This window comes from Chroicocephalus ridibundus, chromosome Z (assembly GCF_963924245.1).
Source record: "Chroicocephalus ridibundus chromosome Z, bChrRid1.1, whole genome shotgun sequence".
Classification (NCBI taxonomy): domain Eukaryota; kingdom Metazoa; phylum Chordata; class Aves; order Charadriiformes; family Laridae; genus Chroicocephalus; species Chroicocephalus ridibundus.
Window position 1 is genome coordinate 8,674,314 of NC_086316.1, and position 13,422 is coordinate 8,687,735.

The 13,422-nt window shown below is 38.6% G+C and overlaps 1 protein-coding gene across 3 annotated transcripts in view; it reads right to left on the reverse strand.

The window, feature by feature from the left end:
• Positions 1-13,422, reverse strand: part of MSH3 (mutS homolog 3) — a 118,122-nt gene that overhangs the window by 103,013 nt on the left and 1,687 nt on the right. For 2 of the 3 annotated variants that reach the window (XM_063319657.1, XM_063319658.1), the window contains exons 2-8: positions 12,621-12,744; positions 11,374-11,597; positions 7,870-8,082; positions 5,807-5,923; positions 4,930-5,049; positions 3,464-3,607; positions 2,324-2,490 (exon numbers count right to left, since the gene is read on the reverse strand). In XM_063319657.1, the coding sequence (XP_063175727.1) occupies positions 2,324-2,490; positions 3,464-3,607; positions 4,930-5,049; positions 5,807-5,923; positions 7,870-8,082; positions 11,374-11,597; positions 12,621-12,744 (1,109 nt within the window). The remainder of the gene's footprint in view (positions 1-2,323; positions 2,491-3,463; positions 3,608-4,929; positions 5,050-5,806; positions 5,924-7,869; positions 8,083-11,373; positions 11,598-12,620; positions 12,745-13,422) is intronic. The other variant, XM_063319656.1, reaches the window with a different exon arrangement.

Below are 13,422 nucleotides of genomic sequence, written 5' to 3' on the forward strand. Positions count from 1 at the left end.
TAAAAATTAATATCTGGTATTTTCTTTTCTTAATACAAATGAGAAGTTACTTACTAACGTTCACAGCAGTGTACAACCAGGAAAAAAGAGAAAAATAAAAATACAATTGCTCTCTCAAACCTGCGTCAAAATTATCATAATGCACATACATGTTTCTGAAAAAATGCACCTGCTTTGTTGGTTTACACCATCATTTTACCTTACTCTGGCTTCCACAAAACTGTCTGTGCACAATACCAGCAATACAAACAAAACAAAACAAAACAAGCAAACAAAACCAAGAATTGTTCACCTTCATCACAGTATATTTAGAAATATTTTGGGCATACTCCTATCGAATTGATTTACAAAAGAGAAAGCCTCAAACTGAAAGAGGGTAGATTTAGATTGGATATTAGGAAGAAATTCTTCCCTGTGAGGGTGGTGAGGCACTGGAACAGGTTGCCCAGAGAAGCTGTGGCTGTCCCATCCCTGGAGGTGTTCAAGGCCAGGCTGGATGGGGCTTTGAGCAGCCTGGTCTAGTGGGAGGTGTCCCTGCCCAGGGCAGGGGGGTGGAACTAGGCAATCTCTAAGGTCCCTTTCAACCTGAACCATTCTGTGATTAACATGGCAAAAATGTAAATCTGTTGGCAACCAGAAAAAGTTTTACTTCCCAATCTGGTATTTTATCTGCCCAAATCTTAACAAGCCATTTTACTGCAAGGAAATATATTGATATTACTCGCTTAGTACATCTAGTTAAGAGTTGACCTTTTCAAATCCTTATGCCTTTGCAGTCCATACAAAAGCTGAGGGAACACAAGTCTGGTAGGACAAGAGCACACTTCACTACAAGCATAAGCATCACAACACCACTGAACGATGAATACACCACTTTCACAAGACACATTTTCTTAAGACCCCTAACGCCAAATCAGATGTTTTCAGTCACTCCTCTCAGTCTTGCCTCTCATATACATATGCCCTTGAAAGCCTGATAGCTGAGTACAGCAACATCTGTGCAAGTTCCTATAATGTGCCACAAAATCAGCTTTTCCTGATGAGATGTCTGCCAGCCCACCACTTCGTGTCAACTTTTTCTTTTTTTAATTTTTTAAATTTATTTAATAAAAGGGGATGAAGAAGGATTACACTGGCCGGTGGGGAAAGGAATGCCCAAGGAGCAGAATGATTAAGCAGCTCAGCTGTCTGGAGCATTAGAGGAAGCTATGAGATAATGACTCGGGCAGAGTTTAAGTGAGGCAGTCAAGGTACAGGGCTGACTGTCTGTCAGGTGGCTACCATCCCACTGTGATGCTCTTGTCTGTCTTTACAATATGGGAGGTTGTGTGGGGATACAATATAGGGGGTAGGGGGAAGACATTTGTATCTTCCCCCCAGTACAAATTTTGCTGATTGTAATACATTCATTTTCCTTTGGCTTTCTTTAGCTCCAGTTTTGTTAACACATAAAAGAAAAATATTACCCTTTCTGACTAGTTCATTCAGAAAGGAATTGCTGAGCTCTAAGCTAGCTCTCTACAGCACAGAGCTGCATGGTTTAAAAAAAGAAAAAGTCAAAAACTGATGTTTTCTCACAAAAATTGCATCTGCAAGATTTTGCAAGTTCACCACATATGTTCAGAGGATTGCTTTATCCTTCACCTATCATCCTACAAATTACATCCTATTCTGTCTTTATTCCACACTAAAACTGACATAGAAAACATGCAATAAATTTACTCTTGAAATACACAGAGCAATCAAAATACACACAGATGATCAGACACAATACTTCCAAGTCTGTATCCAAGTTCAAGACAGTGTCACAGGACAAACAGCATGAAATACCAGTTGTAAAGGTTTTCTATACCTATCTACATTAATAGAAAAAAAGTTTAATGCCTTTAGAGATCTTAAGACTATAACAAACAAGAAAAACAGCCACATAACACTACTTTCAGATCCCAAAGATAAGTGCATGAGCTCTGAAATAAATCCAATAGATCACATGATTGGGAGCATGGGAGCAGGGCCATCTAAATGAAAACAAATGTTTAGGCACACAAATCTTTCATAGGCCTGATACAGAAGCCATGAATTTCAGTCTAAATACGGTTTAAGAACGAGGTCCCAGAACTTAGTGGGATTTGGGGAGTTTTCAATCCAGCAGTAAACTACAGCCGTTCTGAAGTGGGCCTTTACAGAACTACACATCCATGCTTGCTTCTGGATCTAAATTCTATCAATAGCTATGCTGTAATTAAAAAAACCAACCAAACAAAAAACAAAATACCACCAAACCAAAAAACACCACAGTCAACAAAATCTCTATAGAACATACCTCATGGAGGTTATACTGTTGATGAGCTTTTCAGATTGATCTGACAAGCTAGATGGAAGTATTATTTCAACTGGCTGCAGGCGCAAAACCCGACTCTCTAATTCTAAGCGAGATGCACAGTCCCGAAAACTGTCAAAAATTACTTCTCCAGTAGTTGGTTGGATTGCCTGTTAATAAAAAAAAAAAAAAAGCATTGAATATTTAAATTTAACAGGAGTGCTTTAGTGACTCAAATTGTTAAGAAGAAAGAAAATTTATGGTGTATAGCATGAAATTATATAGCACCCATAGGCTTAGTCAAAGTCGCAGATCAAGAAATACAATTATGTTTTTCAAATCTATGATATGGTAATAACTTCAAAAGACTACCACAATTTTATCTTCGTAAATTATAACAGTACCTTAAAAATGTAAGTATGCTCTTGTTATCATCTGCCCATCACTGTTCAACTCTTATTACTAGGCCAATCTATATAATCGGAATTCTATGAAAGGTATATGCAATTCAGCCTGGAAAGTAACTATCATCCTAGCACATGCTTTTGTTGTTCTCTCCCAGCTGCAGTGTGACACTCAAATACAAGGACAATCAGGATGCTTTTAAATTAATGAATTACCAGCAGACTGGGCTTCAGTTATCACTGTGTTTTGCCAGTTAAACAATCCTGGTTTTAATCTTCACCATAAAAGAGAATACAAATCTGAAGTGTAAAGCGTAGTAGTTTGTAGAGGAAAAAAGTACTCACAAGTTTTAAAATATTGACCCTAAAAATGTTTAAACTTCAAAATTATAAAAGCATCTGAACTAATGATTTCCCTGTATTTGGTTAAAACACAGCTATGTTTCCAAGTGATATGGCAGCAAAAACAGTATCAGGAATATTTAACTATCAACTCCAGACCTTTTTTGTAGCTTTCAATATAAAGCCATCACAGTTCATACAGAGATGATATCTTACCTAAACTGCAACTTGTTAAAAAAACAAACAAACAAACAAACAAACAACAAGACAAAAAAGACAGAACAACCATGAATTTAAGGAGATATACAGCCACCTCTCAAAAAAACCCAACAAAACACCACCACAAAAAACCACACACGAACCCTAAAATACTGATTTCCCTGTGAAACTAACTTACCATAATGCCTATAACAATGTCACCTTTCTTCCTGTCTTTTAAGTTTTCTCCATTTTCACAGATACAGAGAAGGTAGTTGTCAGGGACATCTGTTGTTACCTCTTCAACATCTACAGAATCATCTAGCTTCAGCAAAGGGTTCACATGTAACAAATGTTAAAAAAAAAACTGTACACAGATTTTGGTGGATTATTCATAAGTTCTTTTACACCTAAGAAGTCCTCAACTCGGTTTTGTGTTGGGCCTTCCCGACTAAAGGTTTATTTGACTTTTATTAGTTTGACACCTACTATGACTTGAATGAACTTCAGATGACTGTCAGCACAAGGACCGAAGTTAGCGGTTGTCTTCACAAGACAGGCAGTTACACAATGCACAGATTTCAGCAGCTCATGCAAAGGCTATTTTTGACTATGGCTGTGGGTCTCCCCATGCAAGCAAGAGCAGCTATACCAAAAATTAAACCTGGAGCTGATTCTGCACATGGGCTACTCCACTTGTCATTTTGAGTTCATATCCACAAACCACACACACGTAACAGAAAAAACTAAATGCACTAGGTATGCAGCAGCTGAAAAGCAGTTAAACAAAAGTCTATCTTAGCAGCAGCACTAGGTTAGGTGCACTGAAAACTTGCTGCATATCTATCCACCAGGTTGGGTCATACTGCAGAGTCTGCTTTCATCCAGTTTGCCAACCATTACAGGAGAGTCTGTAAGTACACTTGAAGTTTTAAAAAAAAAAAATAAAAAAAAAAAATCGCAGGACTGTGTTACCTGCTTCCCTGATTTACTCCTTAAGTGCAACCTCACAGGTATTAATCTAATAATCTTTTTAGTTCTTGCTGTATAGTAAGTAGTTTGAGAAATTAAAGTAAAAAACATGAGGTAGATAAGGCAGGAGATAGGAAAACAAAAACCAGAAGGAAAGATATTAAGAAAATTACTTCACTGGTTAAAAGCTGTTTCTGTCTCATTTTTGCATTGTCTTTGTTACAACAGACAGGAGTTAATTACCTATCTAGATTTTTAACAGTCCATTGATTTAATCACCTTCTTGTCATTTAAAGTGAACTGTTGACACCAAACAGTCAACCCTTCTTCCTTCACACCCTCCTGAATCACTAATGCTATCCATTCTCAATCTGGTGAAATACCAAGTTGAAGACCAGACCTACAGAACACTGTAGACTTGGGAAGTCTGCCCTCTGACTTCAGAAAACAACTACAATAAACACAAGCTCTGCTGTTTCATAGCAAACCTAAAGCCCTGAAGAGATTAAATTCTTTATAAAGCCAGCACCATGTTTTACCACAACATAAAATTAAAGGGACTTAGTTTCCTGCTGCCACTCTTATGTCAGCCGCTAGGTAATCATGTTCCACCTGGGTGATAATACTAGAAGTATGGCCTCTCATACACCAAAGATCAGAGTGAAACCAAGGATTTCTCTATTTGAAAAGGATATCTTCTCCAATAAGCGTAGACTTTGTGTAGAGAGCAGTCAGTTTCCGGCTGAAGAGAGAGCTTTTATTTTCTCCAGCAGCCTTCAGTGCTGCAGTTTCCATTTGTTTTATTACTCCAACCTGCAGGCACACAGACAAGAAACAAAGTTAGCTCTGATAATAAATGTGGGGTTTTTTATTTTATAAATTTGGTGATCTTTTAAGATGTGCAAACAGCAAGTGCATCATTAAAGCTGAACAAGAAGGGCAGAGGCTATCATCAATCCTACTAATGAGACTATAAGGCACTGCTTTTTCTTATACTCTATCCACTTCTAACTGCCCTCTCAACTTCTGTCCCTGTGCTTCTTGTCCTATTTTGAAGCAATGAAGGTGGAGTTCACCATTTTCCAGAGAACAGTTGCTGCAATCAATTTAAATTCAACAAGTCCTTTTCTCATGACTAGAAAAAAAAAAGAGGTATCAACACAAAGCTACAGAATTACAGGCATCAACGATAGAAAGGAAATGAGAAAAAAAAATGGGCTAGGATAAGAAAAACAAGGACGCAAGGAAGAATCTAAGAGAGAGCAGATATTTAAATTTCTCTTTATGAAATGCAAAGGCTTGATAAAAAACTGAGAGAAATTATTGTTCTAGAAATGTTCTAGAAAACATGAAGATTCTGTAAAACAGAGGAAGCTTGCATCTACTTAAATTTCATGACACTCAACAGAATAGAGAAATTGAAACAAAGGAACGTTAGCCATTTTAACTACAAAAACAGGCGATAATGAGTTTTCCACCTCTCAGTTCAAATAAGACTCTAGTCCAGTTAGTGCAAGTTTTTTCAGTGCTATTCTGTACTTAACATCATTTCATAAAAGTCAGGGATAACCTTATATCCTTTTGCTACAAGTCGCCGCACATGGACAAACAGTCTGTGAGTCGGTATACTAGCAGTCATAAAGTTATGATCCTGATGACAATAAATGTTCAGTTCTTTAGCTGCAATCTGCAAAGTACAAGAAGAAGAGTCAGACGATAGTTCAAAATGCAATATGGGAGCTCATCTCTATGACAACGCTGATGCACAACTACAATTAAGAGTCCAGTGTCACAAGGAAAATGACAGAAAAAGCCCAGAGAGCCGAGCCCCTCCACCCTCCTGTCCCAGCATGTTGTCACAAACAGGGGCTTCAGTATCACAGGCTTCACATGTCAGACTGCACCTTGATCTTTACCACTGTGAGGTAAACCACCTACACAGCACACACGGATTCTGCAACACAGCTCAACAAAGGGTCAAATCATTTTCACAACAGTAACTATGCAGCAAGAATTAAGTTATTTTAACTGTGGTTATAAAAGTGGAATTAAGCTAACTAATCAATTAAAATACTGAAAACTCAATATCAAATAGCAGTGGAAACTAAATACTTCATAGAAAAAGAATAACAACACTTGTTAAAATAGGATATTATAATGTACGATTTGTATTTGCTTTTATGTTCCTTGGCAAAACCGTAGGTGTTCATAACTAGGGAAAGTGATCTTAAGCAGGAACTGCAGTCAAACACTGAATTGTACACCTGGATAGTATATTTCTATTTCTGGACTGTGAATGCAGCAACTCAGTAGACAAATTATACAGTACAAATTTGATCAGGAAAATTAATTCCCAGTAACGAAGCAAAGTTTCTCACTGGTCTCAAGTGTGGAAATAGCACAGATCAAAGGTTAAATTGGTAGCAATGATTTTGGGACAGAAAAACTCATTATGAACCATTTATGAACCGTCACTTTAAAATTACACTTGTTGCAAAGTAATTTGCAATTCCTACAGATCTGGCACATGTAGGTGCCGCATCTGAACGTGCATCCAAGGCTATACTGGCTATATTCATCTACTTCTACACCACTTCATAGAATGGTTTGGGTTTGAAGGGACTTTAAAGATTATCGAGTTCCAAGCCCCCTGCCTTGGGCAGTGACACCTTCCACTAGACCAGGCTGCTCAAAGCCCCATCCAACCTGGCCTTGAACAGTTCCACAGATGGGACCTCCACAACTTCTCTGGGCAACCTGTTCCGGTGTCTCACCACCCTCCTAGTGAAGAATTCCTTCCTGCTACCAAATCTAAATCTAACCTCTTCCATTTTGAAGCCATTACTCCTCGTCTTTGTCACTACATGCCCTTGTAAAAAGTCCCTCTCCAGCTTTCTTGTAGGCCCCCTTCAGATACTTGAAAGCTGCTGTAAGGTGTCCCCGGAGCCTTCTCTTCTCCAGGCTGAACAACCCCAACATAGCCTGTTATCATAGGAGAGGTGTTTCAGCCCCCTGATCATCTTCATGGCCCTTCTCTGGACCATGTCCTTCTTAGGCTGGGGACTCCAGAGCTGGACATGGTACTCCAGGTGGGGTCTCACGAGAGCACAGCAGAGGGGCAGATTCACCTCCCTCACCCTGCTGGCCACGCTTCTTTTGATGCAGCCCAGGATGCAGTTGGCTTTCTGGGCTGCGAGCTCACATTGCCGGCTCATGCTGGGCTTCTCATCAACCAACACCTTCAAGTCTTTCTCCTCTCCATATGCTCCACTATCTTACAAACTGAAGTACTCCTAGTAGAGTTTTGGGCCATGAAAGAGAATTCAATTCTAGAAGTGTTTCAGCTTTAACTCTGACATGTAATTATTCTTGGACCTCATCTGAAGTTGTCAATATGCAGGATAGCAAGCACTACCATATGATTACAAAATATTAAACAGTATCTTGTTAAAATGTGTATGCGTAATTGGTGTCCTTGAGTTTAAGCCTGCAGAGATTTTTCATCTTGATTTCAAGTATTCTAAAAAACACAAGATATTATGACCCTGAAAATCCTTCGTTCTGGAAGTGGCCATAGACCTAGTACAACACTAACTAATGCAAGCACCTTTCCATAACCCTGGCAAAAATTACCTCTGCATCGTCTCCAAAGAAGCGATATTTGTATCCACATTCCACACACAAAACAGCATCTTTATACTGTTTCTTCAGTTCTATGAATTGAAGTTCTAGTGGAGTGTAAATGCTTTTCGTTCTCTTATTAAGATTTGTATCTGAAGTATTTTGAGTATTTTCATAAGACTTAAGAGATGCAGAAAACTGACTAAGATCACAGCGTAACTCCTCCTGTAAATAAAAGATGAAAAAGAATAGTCAGGAATCATCAAATAAATCAATCTCTCCTGCAGACCTTGACTCACATTGACCAGAGAGCTAAAGACTGTTCTTGCAATAAATAGCCCCCAAAACTTAGCAAAACTATTAAAGTAGGATATACAGAATATAGTTTATTTGGAATTAAAAGGAATTAAAAAGTCACGAAAGGCAAAGATTTTGCATCAATTACTCCACTTGCTTTGCAGCAGTCCTTAGACATCTAGCTGAAATCAGATCCCTATTGTATCATGAGCTCCCAAAACACAGATCAAGAGATACACAGGCTGCAAAGACTAAGCAGTCTAAACTGGCCAGATATAAAAATAAGGGTGAATTACCACTCCAATTTACAGATGAGAAACTGCAGTGCAAAGAGATTAATGAAGTTCCAAAAATCCACAGTAAATCAAGAAATAAACCAATTCAATGAGTCTCAGTTCACCATCTCAAGCACTAAAACCATATTTCTTCTCCAGCCTGCCCTTCCTACATAAGCTCAGCAAACCTCCCAAAATAATTTATTCTTAAACGCAGAAAATCTATATTAGTTTCTAAACCCCTTAACAGTTAAGGCTTTGAGCCCACACTCTATGCCGTTTATCACTTACAATGACATTACACAGCCTATGCTAGCCAAGCAACTTCAGCTCTACAGCTTTGTTTTGTTCCATATTGTAAGAAGGGTGATGGATTCAGTCTTTCAGAAGTGCAGTAACCAACACTGATAAAGTACGCTTCACTTACAGCAAAGTGTACAATATCAAGTACTGATAAAATTGGTTTTAAAAAAAAATACAAAGAGAAAACCCTCCACAAGTTTTTAAAGCCTATAACTATACAAAACACAATTGATCAGGTTATGCTGAGAGTTTCTGTATCTCCAAATAAACCTAACTAACTGTCCCATCTAGGCTACAAGGAATAAAGTCAACAGCCTGTTTAGAAGCAATGGTAACTCAGAAGATACACAGATATAGTACAAATCATATACTTTGGGTCGTGTACTTTTGGGTACAAAGAATGCAGTCAGGAAACAATGGGGAAAAAAAAGAACACTTAGCTGTATTGTTAACTGTGAATTGCAAAATTCTCAGCATTGTACACAATCAAGGGATGACCCATTTGACAAGCAGACAACATGGCCCAGCACAAGCTGTACCATGCCTAGAACTCAGACAACTAAGCCCCACGAGCTTAGATGTCTCTACTGTAAAATCCTCAGCCCAAGTATTCAGCAGTCTTCGATCCAAGGTCTGTACCAGCCCAGCAGTATGATCTCAACTCATTTTACAGAGAAAATTGTTGTGACAAAGCATGTGGAATAAGGTCATAAAAGAAAGTAAAAGCACACATGGAAGTTGAACTCTTGGGATGGTAGTAAGTTAGTAGCTCAAAGAATTTAGAAGACTATTACTCATATAAAAAGGTTATAACTCTAAGAAAAAAGCAAGGCACAAACATCTAAGCTGAGCTATTCCAAGGAAGGCAGGCCAGCCCTTCCCCACCTGACTGCCAGGCCAGCACAGACTCAGTAGGTGTCCCATAGAGAAAGATAACAGTAATGCTTTGACAAGGAGGTCATGAGTCTGCACTGAGTACATTAAGTAAGAAATAATTGCTCTTTACTTTTACTTTGCATACATCTTGCTCGCACAGTCTCTCTGCACATGGTTAAAGCTGACCTTCCTTGTGATCTAGGAAGGGAGAGTTAACAGCTGTCAAAATCTTAAATCTGTGATCGACTAGACCCAGGTGCTGTTTGACGACAAGCATCTAAGTGTATGAATATGTAGTAGCAATACTGCTATAAAAAGCACACCAGTGTTGGTGCTTTGGAAACCAGTTTTGGAATAGGAAGGCAGAAATACTGCACCAGCTGATACACGGAAGATTAACAAACATATCTGTTCAAAGATAACGAGAAACCTGAATTCTGCGGAAACAACCATCTTAGGCCCACAGCTTGGTGGAGGGAGCATTGCACATGCCTTGGCTCACCAAACATGCACTTCTACTGCAGTTACTGTAACACACATTTTTAACCAGCAACTTAAGCCACGCGCATGCCGTCTCCAGTGTTACAAAAGAGAAAGTCACTAAGGTAAAAGAAAAAATACTCCCCATGCATGTTGCACACACATACGTAAAACACATTTTACAGTTTCTGCACCTAGAATTGGTTCTCAAACATCTGTGATAAATGCTGAAGTATGATTTACAGATTAAACTAGCAGGGGGAGAATCTGGTGTCAATGTAACCAGATGGACAAAGGGTCAGAAATTAAGACATTCCAGACAGACAAGCGTTTGAAAAAGAGGGAGAGAGAAGAAATCAGTTGTCTGTGTTCTCCAACTGACCACACCTATATAATCTCAATCCTTTATCACAACAGAAATCTCTTGCCACAGACTGCTTCACTATTCTTATTTTGATCTCTTGTTCACACAACCCATTAGATATCCCAGTTTAAGGTCATAACCTTCAGACAGGGAAGGTCAAATCACCTATACAACCTTTCATGCAATCTCCTTCCTTCAAAAAGCCACATGTAAAGCTTCATTAAAGAGCAGCTGAGCCCCAATGCAACACCACCACAGTAAGCCACGAGATACCTTTCAGGACCTGAATACTTCAAACTGAGCAAGGTGAGCCCAAAACCTAATCAGTTAACTGATGTTAATTAGCCCCACAATAAAAGGAAAAGCAAGGCAGGACTACACTCTTATCAACTTGCACCACAGGTACCATAATGATAATTTTTCATGGGAGCTACCCATACCTTCTGCAGATGAAAAAAAAAAAAACTGTGATATCTTTAGCAGTTAGATTTATTAGCAACTGGATTAAGCTAAATCTCAGTAATAATTCTAAGTCATATTTTTGCAAAGAAAGACTGTTAGGAATTTTACAGCCCATATCAAAATGGACAGAATGGAAAGAAAGCTGACCAAAGGGCCACACTGAACATCTGTTATTACGATATTATAGGTTCATTCACAATCACAAGAAAAACTAACAGTGTTTCTGCTCTCTCATTACTGCTTTTTTCAATGACATCACTGAAGAACTGTAAGAGGCATTCTGTTCACTATGCTAAAGAGTTCCAGGAAAACATCTGTACACAAACACTGGTCTATTGGGTACTGCTTCACTATTTCATGACAGAACACAAAAAAACATAAAAGGAATCTTGTGCCAGGGCTTGCTTTTTTAAATCATAGAAAGTAATCCACACAGCACTGGACCAAAGCTCTACGTACCTTCTGAGCAACCTTTGGGCTAGTGTCCCAAGACTGAAGAGGGTTTTTCAATTCTGAACTTCTCCCAATAATACTGGGACATTTTTCCAAAATCACAGATTCTTTCTCCCGAAAACTATCCTCCCGGACTCTCTTACACTGCTGGTCTGAATCACTGCAGAATTCTCTCAGTCTGTCTAGAGTTTGCAAACATATACGGGGCTTTTCACACTTCTGAGGTTCTTCTTCAGTAAAAATATATAACAAAAACATATTAGCAACTTATTTTCTAAAGCAGAATATCTATTAGAATGACATCAGTGAGAATGCAATCATTTTGCTCTGTCTCTCTCTTTCCTACATTCTTTCTCCTTTCCCATTGCAGTATTTCTGCCAGCCTGAAAGAATCGGGCATGTAATCAGCTTGGTTATCTTCCCTGGAAAATCAATACTCCTTACTTGTATGCTTCTTCATATACGGTAAAAGAAGCACAATTATTTTCTGGACTGATAACTGCAAAGCCACAAAATTAGCCAAGAATATTGGAAGACAAGTGGTATTTTTTCAGTACAGTTTTTAAGCAGACAGTATTGCTAGCTGATGGTGTCTTAATGATACTTCAAACCATCACACCCACAAAACTGAATATAATTACCTCTTTAAAAAAATTATTGAGGCTAATTATTCTCAATGAAGTGTAAGTGTAATGAACTTTATAGTCACTGATTTGTTTTTCTACCAGCATCAGTCATTTGTTAAATTCTTGTTTCAAAGCCAGATGGAGCACAAGCATTTTCAATGTAATTAAGTGGCTGTCATTTCACAGTTAAGAGCACTGCCTTAGAACTGTTTACTTTGTTGTAGCCTTTAGGTATCCCAGTCACAGGCCACACCTCACAGAGCTGTCAGGTGTCAGTCATGCTTCAGCCTTAGTCTAAAAGGTAAACTGTTAAACCAATACACAAAGGGAAGTTGCGGCATTTTTTCCTGGGCATCTGGACCTCACTGACTAAATCACCTGTTAAAGCTGAGTCAGCTGAAGGGGATTTGCAGAGTAATTCTGGAGTGAGGCTCAAATACCTAGCTTCTGAGCCACAGAAAGGTGCTTTAACAGTACAGCTAGTATGCTCATAATGGCTCTTCAGACATATATCTTGCATTCAAGAGACGCTTCCTAAAGTATCCGCTGACTAACATTTTTACATTGGACAATGAAAAACTATTTATTGGGTATAAATGCTTGAAGGTTTCTTTACAGTCAGCTCACTTTTATCCTGAGTCTTCAGTGGATTACAGATGTCTTCTAGAGTAATTTGTCGTGCCTTGGTTTTCTTTTCACAAGGTTCATTGCTTTCAGTTGATGTTCTCCTTTTTGTGCCCAATTCGGAAGCCTGAAATATAAATTAAACAAAGAAGTTCAATTACTTTTCCTCTTTGCCATCCTCTACAAAAGACAATAGTGCACCCAAGAATTTCATAAAGATAATGCAGAATTAATTTACAATACATAAAATCCCTAACTATTTTACCTATCTACGTGTTTTGTTTATAAAATAGTTCTTCTAACAATCAAAGCTACAAGAGGAGGAGGAATAGTGCATTCTGTGAACAAGTCAGCTGTTGTGCTAGAAAAGAAACACCTGCAGCTACCATGGCTCCAAAAGGCAGCTTGAAGTTACCTCTGTGGCAGAGAACTGAACCAGCACTTAACAGACTTTCCCATCATACCACACGCTACCACCCTATGTCTGAACCAGATCTCCTCTGCAAATACTCATTCCCACAGTTCAGAGCCCTCTTCTTGCCAGATACTGGCTATTCACCCCTGAGAGGCAAAACTTCCTATGACCTACACACTGACGATGGAAGAGTATCTCCTCCACACCGTCCTGGAAATGTTAATCCAGACTGAAAAGATTTTCCTAAACTAACTGTCAACACCTAGCTAGCATCATCCTAGGTTTGTGCAGAATACAGTAATTTCAAGCAGTGCTCCTTAGATGGCTTTTGGCATACACACTTCTAACACTTTGTAAACAGAAAATTCATCAGTTTATACTGTTTCATCA